The 25670-nt window shown below is 34.0% G+C and overlaps 1 protein-coding gene across 8 annotated transcripts in view; it reads left to right on the top strand.

The window, feature by feature from the left end:
- LOC108738026 (potassium voltage-gated channel protein Shaker) overlaps positions 1-25670 on the top strand; it is a 230838-nt gene that overhangs the window by 114817 nt on the left and 90351 nt on the right. The window contains exon 1 of one of the 8 annotated variants that reach the window (XM_018471831.1): positions 15295-15358. The exons of 6 other annotated variants lie outside the window; for them this stretch is intronic. In XM_018471831.1, the coding sequence (XP_018327333.1) occupies positions 15315-15358 (44 nt within the window). In that variant the 5' untranslated portion in view covers positions 15295-15314. Of the gene's footprint in view, positions 1-15294; positions 15359-22394; positions 22974-25670 lie in introns of those variants that run through there. One more of the 8 variants, XM_018471987.1, reaches the window with a different exon arrangement.

The following is a 25670-nucleotide window of genomic DNA, read 5'->3' as shown; positions in this document are numbered from 1 at the left end:
AACAAAAACATATTGACAAAATTCAAAAATATATATCATTAGCCGAAGAACTATAAGAAATGTAGAATCAGAACATAGTTTGAATTATTACAAGTTTCCACTTGAATGGTAATACCTTTAATCTTATTTTTTAGTTAATTAACATTGAAGTGTTGAAGTTCAGTTTGCTCTAATTGTTAGTATACTAATAAAAATTCATTTATTATTTGCATTCAGAATCCAATTAAATTAAAGGGTAAGATATTGTTAACGGCGTTTCGTGTTACGTTTTGTACTATTCGTCGCAAAAAATAATCAATGACTGTGGGCCGTGGACAGTTGACAAACGGCTTCTACACTTCCGCTATTTACTATTAGCGAGATTGAAACTTTACAAAAACTCAAATTCTACATTTTTTTTAAATTTGACGATTATTGAATGTTGTAGTATAATAAATGTGGTATTGTTACGAAGTTTTATGTCAACAATTCTAATATTAAGTTATTTACAAAATTTTGGCATAATTTTTGGTTTTAGTAATGCATATAGGTGTAATAATTATTTTTCTAGACTATTTTTACTTATAATACCATTAAAAACTTTATGCTTTATCTAAAAAAGCTTGCATTGCACTTCGGGCAAGCTTTTTTATTATTAATGTAATGTCTTTTTTTATGAGAAATAATTTTACATCATTCTTTTAAAATGTTTTGAAACTGTATAGTATCCGTGTCTTATAAGAACTTTAACAGGCTTATAAACTATTTACGACTACATAATATGCTTTACCTAGTAATGTGCAAGTAGCTAATGTAGATACAATCTTTCTAACATTCTATTTGTCATCTATATGACATAAACTTTTTACGATAGGTGTACATATAATAAGTCAATAATATTAAAAGTTACGGCCCATAACATCTCAAACATTTAATAAAATTTAACTGGCTTAAAAACATTCTTTCATCGGTGTGTTGTAAAACGAATATAAAGTTGTGTAAACCAGTAACAATCTTAATTATATAATAACCTTTCGAATTTAGATTACTTTAGTCTCTAAACTAAAATGTCGATTTTTGGATTTTATAGGATGTATGCTATAAGATTTGATAAAAATTTCGTATCCGATTACAAAATTTCTCAATTTAATCGTTATGAATTGATAGGAAATTCTAGGTATTACTCTTCTAACTTATTTAATTAAATATTCCTCTTCAATGCTGTTTGAATGCTTAGTAATTTATTGTAATAACGATTTATACGTGTGTGTGCTTATTTAGTCATCTCAAAAGGGCACCCCCCTGTGTCTACTGTCGACTAGTATAATTGCATATTATGGAGCTTATAGTATAAGTTTGCAAGTTTTGCTCGAGGGTGTCGGGTAACAAAATTACGTGTACGTCGACTCAGAGTGTATAATAGATATTGCAATTGCATAATATTGCTGAATTTTCGGCTACGAATCATTATCAGCAACGTATAGATTTTATAAGCAAGTAGCGGTAATTCAGAATTTTATGGGTCATGCATATTAGTGACATTTATTACCATATGAGATTCAGGGTTTACTGTAAAATGCAAGGTTCTATATGTTTACTAAATAAATGTTGATGGTCAGGAAGTCAATGGTTTCAGGAAGAAGTAGAAATCAATGAACCGGTGGAGTTTTCCTACCGTGTAACCACCCAAAGTCATGACCCATTAGATTCTAAACTGCCTATAGCAGGGATGACGAACCAATGGCACGCGTTAGTGGCACGCGATACAATATTTTGGGCACGTCACGTCAAATAATTTAAAAGTGAAGCTTCAAGGCATAAATAAAACAATTATCGTCATGATAGATGTCATTCGCGCTATTGAGGCTAAACTGCCAGTTTTCGGGAACGACTTATCACAAGAAACTACAAGTATTTTCCAAATTTGACAAAATACATGAGAAACCAGGCGAAGACCAACTTACTGAAGAATTTGTTTCTGTGATTGATTCTTTAATTAAGGAATTTTCAGAAACCGTTTGACAGATGACTCCAGTTCAGCATGCATTCTGCTAAAAGTAACATCTTACAACCATAAAATAAGTTATTTGTCATCTAATCTGCAGCAACAACACTGCGTACATAGGATTTGTAGATTTAGAGAAAGCCTTTGACAATATTAAATGGGACAAGATGTTAAATATACTTAAAAATGTAGGGATGAATTACAAAGATAGAAGAGTGATACTTAGTTTGTATAAAGAGCAACAGGCAGTTATAGAGCTGGGGATGCAACGTAGAGAAGTAAATATTAGGAAGGGAGTCAGGCAGGGATGCACACTGTCACCGCTACTTTTTAATCTATACATCGAAGACGCCATCAACATCATTAAAGACAGTACAACTGTAGGGATAGATGTGCAAGGGCAAAAGATTAGTATGCTTAGATTTGCAGATGATATAGCAGTATTAGCATCTAGCAAGGAGGACCTAGAGATAGCTTTAAATAAAATGGAAGCGGTACTGACAGATCAGTACTGTATGAAAATAAATAAAAGTAAAACTAAAATACTGATATGCAAGGGAAGAAAAAGTAGGGAAAGAGCGAATATAAAGATAGGAGACGAAAAATTAGAAGAAGTGGCTGATTTTAGATACCTAGGAAGTCAGATAAGTGAGGATGGAAGGAGTAGTAGGGATATAAAGCAGAGGATAGCGCAGGGTCGTGTCGCCTTTAATAAAAAGAAGTCACTTCTATGCTCGCGAACGGTTAATTTAGAAATTCGAAAAAGGTTGTTAAAGGTGTATGTTTGGAGCACGGCGTTGTACGGGTGCGAAACATGGACAGTGGGAGCGGCGGAAAAGAAAAGGTTAGAAGCGTTCGAAATGTGGTGTTATAGGCGGATGATGAGGATATCGTGGGTAGAAAAGGTTAGAAATGAAGAGGTATTGGAAAGAATAGGAGAACAGAGGACTCTATGGAAGTCAATAAAAAATAGGCGAGATAGGTTGGTAGGACACCTTCTCAGGCATGAAGGTCTAGTCAGAGACATATTAGAGGCAGAAACAGGAGTTAGGAGGGGTAGAGGTAGACCTAGATTGGATTACTCTTCGCAGGTGGTTGGGGATGTGGGCTGTTCTAGTTTTAGGAAAAGTTTAGCTCAGGATAGGAAAGAGTGGAGGTACGTGTCCAACCAGTCTTAGGACTGATGACCTTATGATGATGAAAGAATTTTGAATTGATATTATTTTCGCAATAATCACAGAGACAAAATTATTTGATGGCACGCCTATGACCTGATTAAACTTTTCTTTATAAAAATGGCACGTCGATACGTAAAGGTTCGCCATCCCTGTGCTATAGTGATATTTTTGAAATGTAGCCTTTTCCTTGCACGAAGCTTTTCCATGAAAATTACATCATGAACATGTAAAACGATCGACTTCAAACCAAAATAACTGATCGTGAGTTAAACTTTTGATATCCTCATTCTATTGCAAATGCACGTACCTGTATCGATTTCTGTTATTGTGCCTCTTGTTTGTACACGTTTTGAGCAATTTTGTGCGTAAGCAACCCCGTTATTACACCATTGTGATGAAAATCACGTATGCGGTTGCCTTATGTTATCGAACAAAATGAAAAAAGCCGCCTGTTGTTTTCGCATAAGGTCGTGTTTTTAGCCAATGTTATTAGATTTATTAAAGATTGCGCTGTTTTTGTTTTGTTTGCTTATATCTTCTAGAATCATCGCTGAAATTGGAAAAACAAAAGTTGTTTAAAACTAATCCAGTAAAGTTCGACGGCCAATATTTAGTGATTAGTGTACCAAATTATTTGTTATTTTGATATAGTTCTTGACTTCATGAAGAAGAATGTAATAGTAAGATCGAACTGTTACAATTTCTTTGCTTGTTGGTATCAGATTTTGGTTAACAATAACTTTCTACTTTATGAACATTATAGGCTCGTGTAAACGGCTTCAACTTAACTTTTTCCTTTGAAAATCCTCCAACCAAGAATTAAAATTTCGTTGGTTTAGTGTTTAAACGACTTCTTTTGAACGGGTCTTGATGTAGATTGGGACGTGGATGAGTATGGTATGGTATTCAATGAAAAGTCCATCAAAACAAATTAACCGAAGTGGTTTTGCATAGAATCCGGCCGGGCTCATCTCAAAATAAGATACTTTAATTTTACTCTAGAAAGAGATGTTAAAGACAGATACATTAAGCATGTACAATTGTATGCAATTTTGTTGTATGATATAGGGTGATGTTAATTTCTAGGGTCCCTAAAAAATACTTAGAGGTCACCAGTTAGTATTAACGTAGCTTAATATTACATGAAATGATACCAAAAGGGTTTATTTTACGCAATTTCTTGAAGTTCTTAACATGCTCAGTATATGTTGTAAAATGTCATGCAGAATACCTTCAGTAAAACGATTCTAATTAATTCTAAGTAATTCTTTTATGTTGTATAAATGTCTTCTCTATTGTTTTTTTATTGTCTCTCCCATATCGATTTGTGTGTACACACCCTCGTATAAACACATATCCACGCAACGTGTGTGTAAGAACGAGGTGTATGAGACGCAATGCAGATGAATGAAAATGTTCTGTTGTTAAAACAAACCATCAATAACCTTTTTTTATCTCTTCAGGCTATCATTGACTATTAATATACCAAGACTTTTGTCTTAATCTTAGTTTACATGACAGTTATATAAATGGAAATATATTTGAGCCGCAAATTGAAAAGAATCTTCACATCAATCGTTCTTAATGTGGAAGAGAATGACGTGGTCCACACAAGTTTTGAGAAAATGAAATTGATATTTTTCATTTCGAGTATTTCTACTTTATCTGGAAAATGGATACTCTGATACTGCAATGTTTACGAAACGTCGGCAAAACAATGCAGAAGACGTAGGTACAACCCACGATAGGTCATGAAAATGTGAAAACTCATAATTGGAGAGATTTCTTGGAATACCAGATGTAGAAATTTTCAGTAATAATTTTTTATTTTCTCAATGGAAGTGTTTAACAAATCACTCTGTATATGCAAAGGGTATTTTGAAGGTAATAAAACAATTTTCCTCCCTCTGGTCATGGGTTATCGTCGGCCGTCGGTTGCGTCCAATTAAAACGAAAAAAAGAAAACAAAACAAAAGCGTACGATGGTGAGAGGACAATTTTAATCAATACAGAAATGGGTTAATGAAAGAAATTTTCAAGCTGCAGCACAATGCAACTGCGAGTATGCGCATGCACAATATCTCGAATTCCGGGGTTATTTTTCGGACCGAGTGCCTCCTGATAGTGGCAGCCACAGTCATCGAAAAGAGATCGCATGCTCGGTTTTCAAAAGAAACAGAAACACGATGCAATCCTATATCTCATATTTATTAAACATATACCTACAACGGAATAAAATCTCTTCCCTTCTCTATCTCTCTCTCTCTTTTTTTCGTCCGTTCTACGTGACAAATAATAATTATCACAGGAAAATTTAACGACGACAACTCTGTTTCTTTTCATCTACACGCAAACACATTTACACGTGAAAACTCTCTCTTTGACACTTGAACTTACGTAAAGACACGTTAAAAAAAAATAGTACAACCACGATTATTATACGCTGTGAACGTGGCGCATACGAGTGGCCTGCATACGGGGAAACACAGAGGGAACACTTTAGGACCGTTTTAGTGTTTTTGAGTGGTTGACGATCTGTCACAAACTGTTGAACACAGTTACACACACACACAGATAGGCGTGGAGACAAGACATACATACAATGGTACACATGCACTAATTAAAACTTGGGAAACAAACCGACAAATTTTTTTGTCCACGTTGTCACATCTCTATCTACAGTTTTCCCAACCAGCACCTACACTCCACTATCATCATGCAGTCCATGTTCGCTATGAACGATTACTTTAAAGAGTTCGCGATACCAAGGTAAACAATTATGAATTATTTATATTAATCCCTTTGAGACAAACATTCTGTCATAGAGGAAAATTTATTACGAAGTGTTAAATATCCTGTCATTTATCATAGACAATTGAATGAATGATAAGTAATAATTTTAACATAAATTAATGCCATTTGTTCTATTATTTAAGGAAGTACATAGTTAACAAATAAGGATAAATAATCCTGTTGAACGATTCGAAGGTCTTTTCCAAAATACCAAAAATATTTTAGGGCATTTCTCAACTAACAGGGCTACTTGCTGTCTCACGCTGTCTCACGGTAATTTTACTGAAACACTTGTAATTATTTTAGAAGATTAAATTTATAATAATAATAATTCGTGCATAGTCTAAAACATTAAATTAGAAATACCATCACTTATTAAAGTATTATTCGACATCGTAAAACACAGTCCCCTGGTCGGTCACCAGCCCAGAAGAATTAACAAAGTATATCTATAATTTTATAAACATGTAATTTAAGAAATTAAATTCGCCTCCAATTTTGCTGAGATAAATAATGATTTTATGTAAATGCCATACTTTCTGATAGTTACAGTGAAATGTATTAGTGCAAAAGAATAAAAACTTTTGTCAGCAAATTTCGAGCACAGTCCCCTGCTTTAATTTTCCAATGATACACACTGTTGTCTAAGGGTCGCAAAGCTATGATTTTGAGTTGAATGGAATGTTACCAATGTGAAGTTTGTTACGTTAGGACAGGGCGGTACTACCGCTATTTTGAGTCACGTGAGTGGTTAGAACGAAAGCCTGAGTCGAAACCGGTACCAGCAACAGTCCCCTGGTGGTCAAAATTTTACTTTGTTTTTGTAAAAGAGGTCGTATATTTTCCAATTTTATTTGCTTGATGGGTATTTAACTGTTAATGTTAATGTATAAATTGTATATTACTGCAAATTGCTACTAGCCCCATTATGAATTGCATTTGTCTTAATTTTATATTTAATGTAAAGTGCCCAATTACATCAAACAAGCAAAAATATCATTGGGACACTTTTTCAGTGAAACTGACCCCGTTAGTAGAGAAATGCCCTTTAATTATGTTGTCATCACTTCTGCTTAAAAATTGTTTAGTGTCCTCGACTTCGTAAAAGTTGTAATAATTGTTATAAGTTATAGTAATTGCTGTTTGTTTCGAGTAACACATCGGTATAATGTTTAACCTTATTATTTTAAATAAACTGAGCGTTTCGTTGGATGAAGATATTGGTCTTTTTCCTTTTTGTTTTCACAATCGTTTGATAAAATTTTCTGCATGACTTTTTTCCGTGTTTCTTCGCTTCGGCGAAACTTGTTCCGGGTAATTTCAGGAATAAAACCCGGAGAAAACTGGATTTCCATCCAATATAACGAAATTGTCGGACTATAAACGGAACAAACTGAACCTTCTTTATTTGAAATAAGCACGCATGACTAAACCTTGGCCAGTATTTTTCTTTATAAGTACAAAAAAATATAAAATTTTGTCACCTCTATTTCTGCTAAAAATATGAATAAAACACGAACCCAAATTGATTACCCATGAAATGATTTATCTTTTGATCAAACCAATCGTCATTATAACGTCTTCGTATAAGCGTTCAAATTAGCGATTCAATGGCGATTTCTTCGCGAACATCTTTAGAACGTAGTTCGTGACCATGAGCTTTCATTTTCTGTCAACAACGTGACAGTTACATCTACTACCATGCGATAAGTAGCTCGTAAATTTAATATTTTTCATATTTGATTTTAATTCTTAATGTGGGTTTTGTAGTCTTCTTTCTCCTTTCATCGTTAAGAACTTTACAGATCCGTAAGTGTCATTGTAAGAATTTTCATTATATTTATTTCATATTTTATGTTTTTAAAATCGAGATATTCTTATAATTCCAAGAAACTTGTGATAATTTAATAGAAAGCATATGTTATATTTTAACATTTTACTGAAGGAAAGCTATTCAAGGAAGCCAAAATACAACCTGAAAACTTTAACGTTTTCCCATAGCTATATGTATAGGCCTGACGCTGGAAACTGGCGGAAATTTTAAAATGGCGTGGATTGATATTGATAAGTCATGTTTTTACATTAATTTCTAGTACGCTACTGTCCTATCTGTATTAATACTATAATTTACGCCTACTGAAAGCTTATTAGGGTATAAGTGACTTACCCAAATAGGTCATAAATGGGCAAGTACCTGCGCGACCGTTCGCCAGCTTCCTTCGTCAGACCTGTACGTAAGTACGTATTTTCGTCGCAACGAACGGTAAAATATCTAGCAAACATGATTATTACAGTAGATACATGAATATTTTAGACATACATGTAGATGTGTTTGTCAATTTACTAAAAGCTTTGCTGTAGACAACGAGACCCGACGATCAACTTCTTTCTTTACCAAGAAAAGATCCTATATAAAAGTAAGAACTGTAATATAAAAGTAAAGGAGGGTCGGTTATGTAAATAACATTTTGATACCTAGTTTCATTTTGAACTTTAAAGGTGTGGGAATTGAAGTCAAAAAACGTCGCGGAACTCAATTCCATACAATTTAAGTAATTAATAAGTGAAATTTGAACACGGATTATAATGAACTAGCAGCAGGAGGGAATTTTTTTAAAAAACATCCGAACTTAAATAACATTAAAATAGTAAATATAATGTGCACATGAAATCGCAAAACCCCATTTAGAGCAGAATAAGAAGGAACTCGGAATTCAATATCTTAGAGAGTTTTTTTTAGGTGCCTATGAGAAGAAGTTTTTTAATCAACTTGATAATGAGTTTTGTTCTTTTTATTTATATCTTAAGTTCTATTTTTCTCGGTTACCTTGTATCACTCGCTCTCTTTGGACTTTGCACGAAACAAAACTACTACATTCTGTCAGTAACTTTTGTCCGATTTATTTTTACATTCTGCTTATTCAATTTGTTTGTTAGTAGATATTACATTCATTATTTATTATCTAATAACTACAAATATTTGAGAAGAAGTTATACAGAGTTTTATCAATAAAAATTGAATGTAATTTGTGATTGCAAATTTTATTGAAGTGAAACTTCTTTACCGACGGTAGGAAGAAAGTTTATTAGGGTATGAAAGCGAAAAGTGTAACGTCTCGCTTCACGTCACGCGCCACGTGTGACCCCTGGCGGCTATGTCTAAAAGGAGGCAATTTAACAGGTTTCAGAAGTTAACCTCTTAATAGCAACCGATAATCCAAAAATTACGTTGTCATACACGCTTGCCCCTTTTTTCTAGTCAAAGTCTTGTTTAGAAAGTATCTATAGTTTTGTATTGTATGTTATCTACCAATAAACTTACCTCATCATTGAATTTAGTAATCAAACTGAATAAATCCACCCATCAGTGCAGTCAATTAAAAACCACTAATTATTAAACGTCTATTGTTTTATACAATGGCTAGATGAATTTCATCAACAACATGTACAAACGTGTGACTATTTTGTATTGTCAGAATCCCAAATGTGTGCCTACCTTTGGAGATTAGAGTCAAAAGTTCATTAAGCGATTGCAACAAAGGATATTCATTCGTTGTATTAAACGGATGTATCTAATTAATTTATTCCTAGACTTTATTGCGTCAAACAGAAGAACCTTTTAATTACATGCCGCAGGCTCATCTAACAAAGGATATTACCAAATTGATTTACATTAACGGGATCTATAACAAAGGCTTTAACATACTCACATGTTTAGGTATATATATGTTCAACGATGTTATATAGTTTCCAACCAACATGCTAGATTTCCGGTCGTTACGGGAAGATCGAGGAGATCTCATTGTACCTATATGAAAGCATGAACTTCGTGTTCCTAAAAATAGTACTTCACTTTTGTATTCGAAAAAAAAAATTATTAACGAGCTTAAACAGGTTTCGTAGTAACGGTTAGGTTATAAGCAGGGAAAATTCTTAAGGGAAATCAATGCGGGACGATAATAAGAGTGCGAGCAAAGAAGAACTGAATAACAAATACAGTGTAAACTCTTTATAACGTCACTCGATTTAACGAAAAACTCCTTAAAACGTCGAAATTGCTTGACTTTGGTTGGTTTACATTGTTTTCTATACAATATTACACTCTATAAAGCGTCACGCTCACTCTATTTAACGATAATAACGCGACATTATAAATCATTAAGCAGTAGTTCCTAAGTTGCCGAAATAGATAAGAACTGCAGCTGTGTACGTTGTTGAAGAAGACGATCCTGTCCCTCCACCAAGCATCAAACAAGCACTTGATGCAGCGAAACTATTAAAAAAATACTTTTTATATAACCAAATTGATCCAGCAGTATCTCAAGGTATGAGTAAGATGCGTAACAAAATACAATTAAAATATTGGAGCAGCAAAAAACGTCAGACGAAGATAACAGGCTATACGCAATGTATGAATAATAATGTTCGTGTGCAAAATGTGTACTATATTGGTAAATGCATATTGTTTTGACTTAAACGGTGCTGTTGGTAAATTGCGGGTAGCAAAATGGCACCGAACACTTATTTGTTTTCGTAGCTCAATAAAAATTCGGACGCAACAGTAAAAAACTATATTTACAATCTTAACACTAAATAAATACAAAACTGTACAAGATTACTAAATGAAAATTAGATGTTGCTTGAATAAAATAAAATGTTAATGATAACTGCTGGAATGTGAAATGTTGAAATAATAATGAATATTGAAATGTTGAATATAGAATATTGAATATTGAATGTTTTTGGATGAACATGCATATTTATATGCGGGTGAGAATAGTGCACAATATAGCAAAGAGGGTGCAAATCTCCATGACAACAGGGTCATTACTCTAATTCAGGTAAATGTACAACTACCTTTTGGCAAAACCCAATTACCTGAACTATAGTGATACATACAACTTTTGGTAAATATACTGCTAGAAAGTTTAAATATAAATACATTCTACGAAAAGGAATTTGATGAAATTAAATTATAGAAATAAAAAAGTTTAAAATAACTATAACCTACTAAAAAATATACACATATCTTAACACATATTATTGTAGAATAGTCAAATAATATCTTTTATTTCTCTTCATTTAACAACCACTCTTTATAACGCCGAAAAATGTTCAGTCCCTTAAGGGACGTTATATAGAGTTTACACTGTATTAAAAAAAACAATGTACAAGATCAATATCAATTCTAAAACATGTTGATATTTATAAAGATTGGAAAAACTTTGGCGGTTGTTGTAGAACAAACAGAATAGCTCAAAACCCCAACATCAAAACACGACACTGTAGTTGTCCGAAGCACTTTTCGGTAACAAGGTTGCCTTCTTCAGGGATTGAAGTAAACTTCAGTGTTACCGAAAAGTACTTCGGATAACAACAGTGTCGTATTTTGGCGTTATGGTTTTGAGCTATTCTGTTTCTTCTAATGTTGATATTTCTCGTAAATATTTACATATAATATAAAAGATTTTATAAATGTGTTTGACTAACTTCCTTAAGTCTTAGCTCCTTCTCTCTAAATTCTATTCGGAGAAACTATAAAACGATTTATTAATTCTGATGAATGCGCTGGGCATGACAATACCTAGATTTAGGTACTTATCTTAATTACGTATATATAATATAAACCAGCTGTTTTCGGAAAATGCGACCGGATAGGAACCGATTATGTCACCAACCCCCATTTTACACCTAAGGGTTGTATTTTGAAAACTCACTTTATAGTAGACGGTACTATTCCATAAGAAATCTTTGTGAAAATTTTAAGCTTCCTGACACAGCGGTTTGGGCGTATTCGACACTTTAAATTTTGAACCACATTTTCACCCTGTTAGAGGATAAATTTTAAAAAATATATTTCTGAATTCTGCTGATTAGATTATTTACAATTTTCAATTACTGTGATCTAAATTTTAATAACAACTAATGGGACACATTATTATTATTTTTTATTTGTTTAATTATAGGTATATTACAATTACTCCAAATCAATTTTTCCTTTTATTTATTAATTTCCTTGAATGTTAATTGAAATTGCGTTGCTTCTTTTAGGAGTTAATCATATCATCAATTAACGTTGTCACTCGGTGTGTTGTTCCGTGAAACCAACGTAATCGTTTTTGATTGACCATAAGCTGGGAACTTTACGACAAAGTGAATAAATTTTATGACATCTAAATCAATGTCAACAACATTGTAATAAAACTAAATTCAAAAAGGAATTAACTGCACATGTTGTGGTCTGTTTTTTTAAAATGAGCATTCACAAGCGAGAGCGCGGAACGAGCGACAAAGACACAATCGGCCTCCGCGTTCGGCAGCGTTCGACATCTATCTCTCTCCTACCTGAGTGAGCGATGCGTTCGCGTGGACAGCTGCTAACCGATTTTTTTTAAATAATTTTGAAGAAGAATAATATTTTATACTTAATGATACACAATTTTCCCCCGATAAAACAAAAAAAGAGGTTCAACTGAGTACAGAATGTTAATGTATGTACGTACAAGTTTTAATTTTGTAAACATTATTACCATCTCCCGAATTTAAACGTGTTTCACGAAACTTTACTCATATTCAAAGGATATTTCCGTGACTTGTTCTTTATACTTTCAGCAATTCAACAACTGTAACATCTTCTCCGGCAAGAAGTTTAAGTAGTTACCGTCACTAGAGAAATTCACATAAATTCTGCAAAGAACACTAGCAAATTCGCTTACTACTCCAGGACTTACTGCAGAAACAATTTCAAATTTCATTAATTTAAAGTTTTCCGCCAAAAGGACGGCACAACTCATACATAAATTTTCGAAATAAGTAACTAACGGTTTTAGTAGCGGTAAAATATTACTTGAAGACCAATAAAGGGATAATTACTCATGCGAAAGACCCTGTCTAATTAACGAAGTCTATTGTTTAGTCGTATAATTCTTCTACATATGCAAATATGCAATTAACATTTCGACAAAACTTATATTAGGATAACGGTGATTTGAGATTTCTGGAAAAATCGGAAAAAGCCCGTTTTGGGAGCTTTTTGTTAACTAGTTGAGTATCTAACTAGATTTGATATAGACGTAACAATTGTAAATATACATACAATGTAGAAATTGAGTTAGTTTTTTAATATGAAATATTCTCAATTTTTACCCACTACACACTTCCTCAAATTAATGAGGAAAAATTTGTTGTTCCCGCCGGGAATCGAACCCGGGCTCTTTGGCTTTACGCGTCAATGCTTTGACCACTAAGCTACGAGAGATGACAACAGCAACAAATTTTTCCTCATTAATTTGAGGAAGTGTATAGTGGGTAAAAATTGAGAATATTTCATTTTAAAAAAACGTAACAATTGCTTTAATTTAGCTTTTTAATATTTCTCTATTTTGTTTCAGGTAAGTCTATTCAACCATCATTTTATGAATGAATAATACCTGACGATGATGGATGCAGTTGGTAAGTTATTTGTAAATGTTTCGAGAATGTTTATTCATATGTATAAATTCATACATTTGACGCCTTTCCTAAGTAATAGATTATCAGGTTGAATCTAGCGTACTTTAATAAATGACTCCTATATTGTAAGATATATTTGGTTGTTAAGATTAGGGCGTACCATAATTTTTCCTTTTGAGTGTAGGATTGCGTTCTTGACAACTTAATTTTCCTACTTTCTTAGTTGAATACGTGGAAAAGTAACCATAGGTTTAGGTATTTTCTAATTAGAATATTCTAAAATGAAATTGGTTTCTTGTTATTCTCCGCCTTCGTCTTTTTGTTGATCGTGTTCATCAGAGAGAGAGATGACAGCATCATCTAGAAAGTCATTAGTAATGCAATGCCATGCGGGTGAATTCCCTCAGGATGATCAGCTTTATTCAGTGGTTCTTGTTCTTTTCAAGTATCATCTACTGAAATGTCTTTCAACCTCGATTTCTACACGAAGTGCGGATAATGCTACCAAAAAAAAACCAAACGATCCCGAATTCCTGATGGTAATGTTTCTTACACATTCTGCTAGAGAAAAATGGGACACTTACACACGTTTACCTAGCGGCCGGAACCTTTTTTAATATTTGAATCATTAGATTATCAAAATTCTTTAAACATTAAAGACTTGAAGTTGTCTTATTGAGTTTATTAAGTAAAACATCGCTTATGTAAAATTATGCAGGCTATAAGTGGATGTTTTAATTATAGTTGTGTTTCTTATTAAATATGGGGACGAGGGGATGAAAATGAAAGATTAGCCAATAAGAATTCGGTACCTACGAAATTTCAGCATATCAGAAATATGAACAAAATTTACTATAAGTTATGTTTTTGGATAGACTACTAGGAACAGGGAGGCGACTCCTATTTTTTAAATTACCTCATTGAGGAAAAGAAAAAGTTAGAAGCGTTTGAAATGTGATATTACAAGTGAATGCGAATACCGTGGATAGAGAAGGTTAGAAATGAGGAGGTATTACAAGGAGAACAAAGGTCACACATCTCAGGCATGAGAGGCTAAAGGCAATATTATTAGAAGCAGAAACGGAAATTAAAAGGAGTAGAGGTTTAGAGATTTAGATTAGATTACTTTTCACAAATAATTAAGGATGAATTAGGGATTTGCTCGGGATAGGAGACAGTAAAGGTTCGGATCCAATCAGTCTTAGGACTGACAACCCTACGATGATGACTGCTAGGAAGTGGTCAAAAATTTACTTCATTAAATTCACGAAGGGTACACACACGAATTCGATATCAATTGGTACCTTTTTATATGACATTCAACTTGACCCTCGACCTCATTCGAAGGTCGAGCCTTTTATTCAATAAGAATACATAATTCTGAAGTAATGCTGATTTGCTGTCTTAATTAAAATGTGTCTGATGTGGCAATTAGTAAAATAACAGTTGTCCTTCAGAATATACCTCAAATCCTATTCGCTGGTCGTACACTGTTCCTGCAGTAGTAATACAACTGGGAGCTATTGTATGTAAATTAACGTCCTGCGTTCCCTTTACGGGGGTAAATATGCTAATTTGGCGTAGAAAGAAACCTACAATATCGTATACGCGTTGTATTGGTCGGCCGCGATTCTATCTCTGCATATATTGAATTAATTCAGCCACAACTATTATATATAGCTATATATATATGAACTATGTACCAGTGTAAATACTTCAATAAATTTTTCATCCACTGTGTTTCCATGTGGGCTCAGTAACGGTGCTAATCGACGGCATGCGGGTTGAAAATATGAGAAAATACGTCACCTGTTTGAAAAAGTGAATGTTACGTCGCGAAAAAATTAAAAAAAAAGAAAAGGGGAGGACGTGTTGATGACAAAAAGTAATGAACGTGAAGGATTACAATGCCATTCGCTGCAGTTCTGAATCACCAACATTGTAGAAAACCGTAAGTTTATTCATGTGCAGGATAATAATAATAGTGTCCTTATTTGCAAAGGATAATGTACATTATTTTGTTTTCTTTACGCTATAGAAGTCTTAATTTTATCGAGTTATCTTCAGTTTGTTAGGTGATTTATCGAAACTGCCTATGGAGTGCTGATGAGATCAAAATCGCGATACGAGTCTGGTAGCTTCTATAGATCATTGATCAAGGACTTAATCAGTTCTTTCTCGATTTTGTATGTGCGAAAATATAAAGAGAATTTAATTTAAAATTTCTACCTGCTAACTCCCCTATGATTAATGTGATCTTTCAGCATCATCTTGGATTAATTTCTTTTACACATCGCTTCTCATTTGTATGCGTAAGTATGTATATAGCGCCACCGCGACATTTTTCTAGCGTTGTCCTTGCTGTATCCTGCGAGAAATCTATACAATAATCGCGTAAGGCGTCCTGCACGTTAGATGGCGTACGGTACATAGTTTTCAATATACTTTCGTCTACCGATTTCGTTCGTTATTGAAGACGATCAAGAAATTAAAAACGCCATTTCATCATATGAAAGATAACATTAAAGGACTTTTAGCATAATGCTTTTAGATTATTTTTAATCTCCTGCTGTTAAATCCTGGAAATCTAGCGAAACATTGCTTTTGTAAGGGAGGATAAGGAGTAGGGTAAAAATAACTATCTTACTAAATTTCATTGGAAGTTTAGTCTAACAAATAAATACGCATGTGACTTTATATTTTGCAAAAATCAAATTTTGAATGTACGGTAAAATTTTTCACTTTGGTTTTATTAAGCAATCAAAATAAATCGTCGTAAAAATGATATTTAAACTTAGCTTTATTAATATGCAAAGGTCTTTCCATCTAATTTTAGAAGATAATAAACGAACGTTTGATTCATATTATGAAAACCAGATAAAATCTGAAAATATTGTACCAACATTTAATGCGATAATTCTTCCTATTTTCCTACTTATCCATTTCAATTTTCATTTTCTTCCTTTGCCTATAAACATAGGGATGTAAGCTCATTTTTTCCCTCGAGCTCTTCTACTGCCACCCTGAATAGAAATCCATTTAAAGGCGGAAATTCGCGGTTTGGAGGAAATAGGTACTTTTTATCCCTATTCATAAATCTAGGTACATATACATATCTAATTCCTATCTGTGTGTGTGTGTGTAGAAAACTGAAGTTTCCGCGTTAGCATCAACTAAGTATGATAGATACGTAACGAATGTGACATATATTTTTGATCGTAACTAGGTCAGACATCGGAGGCTGACTTGTTGAAAAACGACCTCTTCTGAGTTATTTCTGACAGAAATATTCGACAAAATTTACGTATAATAAGGAAATAAATTACAGTATCTTTCGGAAAATACGACGTGGTATCGATAGGAAAATTCGTACAAATACCTTCAGTGGTGAACTTTTCATATACATAAACAATTAAATAATAATATAATAATAAAATCCAATAAATGTAATTTAAAGCCATGTTCAAAAGATTCTAAGGATATAAGAATAAAAAATGCCGTCAAACAATATGTTATTTCAATGCCTCGTAAACAATTTGCCGTACCTGTATATTTATATGTACGATTTTAAGAATGCTAGTATAATATAGAAAGGGGTCAAGTACATGTGGAACTTACGCACCAAAGGTTCCGTACAACGGTAAAGCTATCTTTTATACTTGACGTTTACTTGATAAAAGTCATTACTCAATTTGTTTAAAACAAACGAATACGATTTGTAAACTTTTAACATTTTTCTATTTGGGATAGCTTTAAATAAGATGGAAGCTGTATTGACAAAACAGTATTGTATGAAAATAAACAAAAGTAAAACAAAAATACTGGTATGAAAGGGAAGAAAAAGTAGGGAAAGGGCGAATATAAACATAGGAGACGACAAATTAGAAGAAGTGACTATATATAGGAAGTCAGATAATAGGACGGAAGGAGTAATAGGGATATAAAGCAGAGGATAGCGCAGGGTCGAGTCGCCTTCAATAGAAAAAAGTAACTTCTATGCTCGCGAACGGTTAATTTAGAAATTCGAAAAATGTTGTTAAAGCTGTATGTTTGGAGCGTAGCTCTGTACGGGTGCGAAACATGGACGATGAGCGCCTCGGAAAAGAAAAGGTTACAAGCGTGTTACAAGCGAATGATGAGGATACCGTGGAAAGAGAAGGTTAGAAATGTAAAGACGTATTAGAAAAAATAGGAGAATTGAGGATTCTGTGGAAATCAACAAGAATTAGGTGAGATAGGTTAGTAGGACACCTTCCCAGGCATGAAGGTCTAGTCAGAGATATGTTAGAGGCAGAAACGAGTGTTAGAATGGGTAGAGGTAGACCTAGATTTGATTACTATTCGCAAATAGTTAAGAATGTAGGTTGTTCTAGTTTTCGGGAAATGCGAACATTAGCTCAGAATAAGACAGAGTGTCCAACCAGTCTTAGGACTGACGACCTTATGATGATGATTTGAAACGACAATTGTTTTGCTACTCTGATATAGCTTTATCATATTTGAATGTTAAGTATATGGTACTTAGAATGTCACTAATGTAATACTCAAACTCAACTAAACTTGATAAAATTGCATTAGTGCTTTTTGTGTTAAAGACAGTACAATATTTGACAAGACACCTTGCTGGTTAAAAAATAGGAACCATCAAAGTCATTGTGAGAATTTTTAATTCCAGCATCGATTTTCAAATAAAATATTCTCACTAAATTGGGAAATTCAGCGATCCCCTGTCATCTTAAACGCAAAATCAATTATCGCTTAGCTATTCGCATTTTTCTTCCAGAGTTTTGGTTTATCTTCGCTTTAATTTCCCCGTTAAAAATTTATGAAGCCATAAATATTAATAAGATTTTACCAATTAACTTTATACTCTGTTAGAGCCTTATCGATCCTACTTTCACCGATTTATTTGTATTTCTATGTGTACTTTCTCTTCTGAGAAAACATTAAAGATTTGGACCGCTGTTGGAAACGCAAAGCGGTAAAGCCACACCACTTAGATACGTTTCCTGCTAACTTCCTCGGAAAGGAGGTATTATCGGAGCACTTACTTCTGGTTTGAAAGCCGCATTAAACTGTCGATCACAGTGTTTGGAATGTAAACAGTGTGTCATGTACAACTTCCAAATTGAAGTCGAGCCCTTGATACGAAACACTATGTACTCTTTATAATCTTTACTCTTTGTTGCTGATGTGTAAAACACAAAAGAAAATCGATGAAACGCTTTTATGTAGGTACTATACACTGAAAAAATTAAATTGAATTTTTCAGTATTTTGGCCCACAGGAAGGTCTTATTACTGTAAAAAGAGAACTCTCTCTCTCTCTCTCTCTCTCTCTCTCATCAGAGCAATTGCATCCCCTTGAATTTTTATGCGAAACGAATCAACCGGCGGCAGCTTAGTATGGAAGTTAATAGTAAAATAAGATATTATAACATATTTATGGTTTGGGAGTCAATGCGCACTATCACAGCTCGGAGGAGCAAAGACAGATTTTTGCTCCGTTCAGCCGCTAAAATTGCATTGGAGGTGGGGAAGTTGTATTTCAAGTGTTTTCAATACCACGTAAGCCTGACAGTTGAGCAAGTATTTTAGTTTGCTCACGGACTGTAGCGGCGTAGTCACAAATTGTGTAGCGTAAGTATAATGAAAAAATTGCAGTGAAAAATCGGTCGATGCGTCAGTTAACTACTAATTTTCAAATTATTCGTCCTCGTGCTATATGAATCACCCCGAGCTACTAATGCTAAAATAATTAATTTCTAATTTAATATGCAATTATTATTACATAATAAACAATTTCGTTTTGATATGGATAGGTACTTACAATGTGACTATCCATTCTTCCTTTAGGCCTGACAAGCAATTACGAGGGTTGTTTGGTAAGATTTCATTGTAAGTAAAAATTCGATTAGAATTTTTTTATTGTTTCGAAAGTCAAAATACTTGATCTATCAGATTTTGAACTTTTATTTTGCTTCTTTACGAATTAGTCGCTTGTTTTAAAAAAAAATGGTAAGAAGCATAAATTTCGTGGTCAAATAAAACCTTATTTTAAGCCACGAAACTATCATAAGAATTGCATGGAATGATTCAAAAATTGTTTATAGAATTTTGATATAGTTGTAGGAGCGCAAACAATGCTGAGCGCTGTACGGGCCCAGTTGAGATCAGTAGGGACAAAATAATCAGTAAAATCAATGAAAAATTATAGTTGTTGTAGTTATGACATTTTCTTAATAAAATTGTATTTTTTATGCAAAAAAAAAAATAAATTGCTTCAGTTCCTAAGCTAATAAGGAACATTAAAAGATTTGTAGGCATTTTTTTACTTTGTACCTCGCAAATCCGGGCTCTTGAACAAAGAAGTGCGAGATTGATTTTTTTATTTCCTTGTAAACCTTATTACTCCTTATTCACAGTGTCGAAATAGGTAGATGGAAGCGGCTAATTTTATTACGACCGGCGAATTTAAATCAAACCAGTTCTCCTAATGACGTTAAAAGGGACTTTCGTTTCCGGTAAAAACGGAGATTGAAACAAATAAATTTTCGATTTGTATTTGTAGTAGTGGAACGAACTTCGCAACTAACGACTAATAAAATTTCACAAGAAAGAGTAATAATGGTAGTATATTTACAAGAAAATGACATTATAAATCAATTTATAATGTTTTATTGTATACCTACTTCGATTCAGTACTGACTCCCTGTTTTCGGAAGAGCTTCGGCTTCCTTTGTTCGATCATCGAAAAAAATCAATCTGTCTGAATTTCGAAAACCACTTAAAATATTTTTAGACCCTTCTTAAAATCTAGACATAACTGGTATTCTGATTATTCTGATGCCCTTTTTATGTGACTTGATGAATAATAAATTTTGCGATCGATTTTGATGACGTTCTTTTATTTGAAAATATAAACTCTTTTTATAGCCGCGTCTGGTCAGAATCAATTTATTATTATTTCGTAGACCTTTTTCTTTTTAAGGAATTCTGGCTGAGTTTCTGTTGTTTTTGTATTTCTTAACAGTTATTTTGTGTCTGTACTTAATAAAATATTAGTGTTTTAAAGTTAACAATCAAAAACTTTCCATGATTTATACATAAATACTTATATCCTTATTTATAGTTTTTCGCTGAATTTCCACTAGTTTATTATATCAGGGCAACTTCCTTAATAGGTATAGGAGGACGGAACAAATTGAACCATAATAAAACAATTTTTTATATCATAAATTGAATTTATGCAAAAAACTATTGAAAAACTGCTACTGATAAGGCCCAAATTGTTTTGTTTGAAATAGTACAACATTCCGTTGTTAAATACTGAAATAATTTATAGGGTTGTTCGGAAAGTCATTTCGTTTTTTTGTGACCGGAACAAATAATAGGAGAATATGGTGGGTGTAGCATTGTATCCCATTCAAGCTGTAAAAGCTTTTGGCGAGTGACCAAACTTGTGTGAGGTCTCGCGTTGTCTTGGTGAAACACTACACCTTTCCTGTTGATTAGTTCTGACCTTTTCTGTTGAAGTGCATCATTCAGTTTGTCCAGCTGATGACAGTAGACTTCCGAATTAATCGTTGTGTTATCCGGTAAAAGCTAAAAAAAAACGATTCCTTTAAAATCCCACCAAACAGACAGCATCACCTTTTTTTGGTGAATATCGGCTTTGGAAATGGTTTGAGCCGGTTCATCTTTTTTGCTCCATGACCTCTTGCGTTTGACGTTGTTGTATACAACCCATTTTTCGTCCCCAGTGATGATGCGCTTCAAAAACGGATCATTTTCGTGACGTTTGAGAAGCGAATCGCAGACGTCAATGCGGCGACACAGATTTCTCTCTGTGAGAACATGGGGAACCCATACATCGAGCTTCGAGGATAATCCCAGGCCTTTCAAGTGGTCATAAACTGTTGAATTTGATAAATTTAACCTCAATCCGATCTCACGTGTTGTTATTCGCCGGTTCACATCAACTAATGCCTTTATCGCGTCTTTATCAGCTTCAACCGGCCTTCCCGAACGTGGTGCATCTTCGACATCAAAATTGCCGGATCGAAATTTAGCGAACCAGTTCTGGCACTGGCGTACTGTCAACACACCTTCTCCATACACATCAGTCAATTTCTTTCTGGCTTGAACAGCATTTTTACCCTTTCTGTAGTAAAAAAGTAAGATATGTCGAAAATGCTGCTTATCGCTCTCCATATTTAAAAGGGCACCAACCAAAAACTACTGCGTAGAATTAATTGGAATTTTTCACACACAAGCCTTGCTATATGAGCTCTCAAAGCATATAACAATTATACGGCTTAAATATGAAGTTGGGTGCAAAAGAATACAATTAAATTCTCTGTCGGGAAAAAACGAAATGACTTTCCGAACAACCCGATAGGAAAGTTAAGACCGTTACCTCTTGGTGAAACGTTTTTAATAAATGGTATACAGTGAAAATTCCGTAGACAAACAACTACAGGTTCATGGTAACAAAATAAATCATTTGAACCGTAGACTAAAGACCAACCTAATTAGTTTGTCCGACCCCCTCAGGAACATAAAAATTCCAATAATTATCGATATCAGACTTTACCAATTTTATTTCCATGCATCTATATTACTGAAATACGTATAACCCCAAACGTTCACGTTATCATATTATTACCTCGTCCTGCTCTATATGTTTATTATTCCGACGCGTGTTGTTTTCCCGAAATTGTTACATTTCCGTCTCCCTCTGTGGGTCACCGGTGTAGTTCCTTCCGTCCGCGGTTGTTGTCGCGGGAGCGCTGTCGGCGGTGGTCCGTTGCCGGCGCGTCGTCCGCGCCGTCGGCACGTCGTCGCCGAGCGTCCGGATCGCTGACCTGGGCTCGACGGCAGCGTCTGGGTTAGGTAAGGGCGCTTGTGCGCTCGCGCCTCTCCCGCCCAGGAATACCACAGTCCGCGCTCTCGTCGCGGCACAAGTCGCACGCGCGCCCGAAAAGCTCCCGCTTACGCTACTCACGTGCTGTTTGTTGTACACAACGACAGAACTCTCGCACAGTATTTTTTATCAACACTTACTCATTCACCAACGTATCGGGACAATATCCCCTATTGTCATTGTTTCACCTCCACAACTAAAAATCAAAATTTTAATACCGATTATATATATCCACAGAGATTCCGGTAGTTTTCGTCACTAATATTCGTTTGTTATTATGAACGAACACGTTATTATTTGTTGTCCTGTGTTGTGGTGGTATCACTGCTATTCTTTTACTACCGACGAATTGGCGGTATCGAAGAAGCCATGTCATCACGGATTGTTGTTATTAATGACTGACAGTGTCGGTGATTATTTAATGGGACAATTATTTTCACAGCCTCTACAGCGGTTACCCCTGTTGTTATTGTTCTTGTTGTTTATTCGACGTTTTGAGTCGCGCCCCACTCTTTATTCGTAAATCTGATGAAATCATAAGGACCCAACACGATTCTGACAATAAAACTGCCTTCCGTATCTATTTACTTAAAAGACAACGAACTGTATAGGACCAAAAAACGTTAAAGGACGGTAATAAAGTATGTATGAAAGATGGACTGTTTTATATCCTTATAAAACTTTGTTTTTATGAATGGAATACCTATAAATATAAGAGCAGATCGGCTATTGTTTGCTTCCTATCAGAAATATCTTTGAAATCAGTTTCAGTAGAATTTCTTTACGATCAAAATCCCTTTTGTAAGGTTCTGCTTTTATGGAGTATATTGCTTATAGGACCATCGGGCTAAATGGATTATTGATTAATTTAGAAATTTTGAATTCATAAAATTCTTGTTTGTTTACCAGAATCTATGTAGAACTGAATGTAGAAGAACATTTGGAGATTTAGACTTTTGTATGTAATCATAAAAATATTATTTTAGTACAGTAATATTTTACCTTTAAAATGGTTAATAATTTTTGAATTTATTAAAAAAAAAAAACGCACGAAAAAGATAATTACAAATAAATTGTGGAACCCCAGGTCCTCCCACTAATTACAGCTTTGAGCAAAGCATTAAATTTGTTCACTGCTGTGCTGTAACAGCTTGGTCAAATCACTAACAACATCGCTAAATATTACATGGTGTGTTTCTAATGCCCAACTGGCGTGAGCCTTAATCGAAAGCAATAACAGCTGTCCTAATTCTTTAATTTTAAAGTAAATGTTTATACGAATGGATGTGTAACTAGCGTTAAATGAATTATAGTACTAACCAAGACTAATTGTAAGACACTTATATTTACGTACAACAAGAAATTATATTCATATTGTAGCATCTTGTTCTAAAAGGTTTAGACCGAACTAATTTATATCATAAATTGAATTTATGCAAAAAACTATTGAAAAACTGCTACTGATAAGGCCCAAATTGTTTTGTTTGAAATAGTACAACATTCCGTTGTTAAATACTGAAATAATTTATAGGGTTGTTCGGAAAGTCATTTCGTTTTTTTGTGACCGGAACAAATAATAGGAGAATATGGTGGGTGTAGCATTGTATCCCATTCAAGCTGTAAAAGCTTTTGGCGAGTGACCAAACTTGTGTGAGGTCTCGCGTTGTCTTGGTGAAACACTACACCTTTCCTGTTGATTAGTTCTGACCTTTTCTGTTGAAGTGCATCNTTATATTTCCGTTAGTGCGGCATAAAAAGGAAAATTCCGAAAAATAAATTAGTAATTCCTATGTTCGATAAAAATGTTGTCTTATCTGTATTACACACCAAAGGACGAAAATACGACATTCCCTTTCGGGTGTGAATCTGGCACACCAGCCGAAGGTGAGAACGTTAAAAACCTCGGAAGGGGGTGTTGTATTTTCTTCCTGGGGCTCGTATATGAGTTTTACCGAAAGTACGATTTTTCCTGATCAAATCATTTTTAGACTGTTTTTTTTTTCGAACTTCTAATACAAATAAGAATAGTCATCTCTTGTTATACTTCATTTACTTTCTCTAGCGATGTGCTCTTTCCATTGTCTTGGATGCGCACTGGCAAAATCGTAGATAGGGAGAAAAAAGCTCATTATACTCTCGACTCTTGTTCATTAAACATACTTTTTAATACAGTACCTGCCAAAAGTTTTGTACAATCATGAATAGTAGTGCGAGTCGAAAACAAGCGTTAAAGCCTTTAATATGTCTTCAAATATAAATAAACATCTCGTTGATATTTTCAGTAGTAATTGGTACCAATAACAGTACATTTGAGCAATGCAATTGTAGTGGATAAAATGGTCAATTTTTCCGTGCAGTACTGTACGGATTATACGCTCCTCACCGGTTAAGAGTTTGGCCGAGAGTAGTCTCCTTCCTTTTCTGGCCTAGCGCTGTTCTTTTCTACTTTGCGCCGGTCAAACGGAAGGTCACATCGATACAGAAAGTAACCGAAGTATAACTCTTTACCTGAAGTCATTTCTATTTTATCTTAAGATTTTTGAGCTTAGTTTATAAACTCTGACATGAAAAAAAATTTCCAGTTTCATATTTAATGTTATGGCATTTTATGTTGAAGTTCGATTTAATCCTGTTGTGTATGGGAATATCAAATTTCTAACTCGTATTATGTCTATTATTACAGTAGAAAATGAATATTAACTGAACATGAATAAGGGAAAATCGATAGTTAATTACTTTAAATGGTGAATAATTGCAGCAGTAACGGGAACGTACAGGTCTCGTAAAATTATTGCGCTTACTACCTTTTTGTATTTTTGCAGTATTTTATGTATACGTATTCCTAATTATGTAATCGTTAAAAAAAAATGAACAAGTAACTGTAAATAGCACATGCGGTCGGAGATCCCGATGAAGTTTAACAAATAATTAGTTTACAATTATTTATTTATTAAATTTAAAGTATATATATATATAGGTGCTTCTGATGTCTGAAAAAGAATTGAGTTTTCTAGGTAATAATTCTACGATTTTTTCTTTTTCTTGTGGTTTGAGACCTTTCTTCTAGTGTCCGACCGAAACTGGTTTTTCCGACCGAAACCGAAACCGAAACCGAAACCGAATTTCGGAAACGGTCTCAGTTTCGGCCGAAACCGAAACCGAAACTTCCTTATAAGGATCATGTTTTGAGAGAAAAATAAAGAAAACGTTATTATAATCAGTCAGTTTTATTTTTTTATCCTTAAATCACATAGCTCTGCAGTCTTTGACATTTTCACTTATTGATAATCAAATCAAAATCAACATAACAACCCCTCATTTAAGGAAATACTTAAATT

The sequence above is a fragment of the Agrilus planipennis genome, unplaced genomic scaffold, assembly GCF_000699045.2.
Source record: "Agrilus planipennis isolate EAB-ADULT unplaced genomic scaffold, Apla_2.0 scaffold2, whole genome shotgun sequence".
Taxonomy (NCBI): Eukaryota; Metazoa; Arthropoda; class Insecta; order Coleoptera; family Buprestidae; genus Agrilus; species Agrilus planipennis.
Note: the sequence above shows the minus strand (reverse complement) of the source record. Positions and strands in the feature narration are given on the sequence as shown.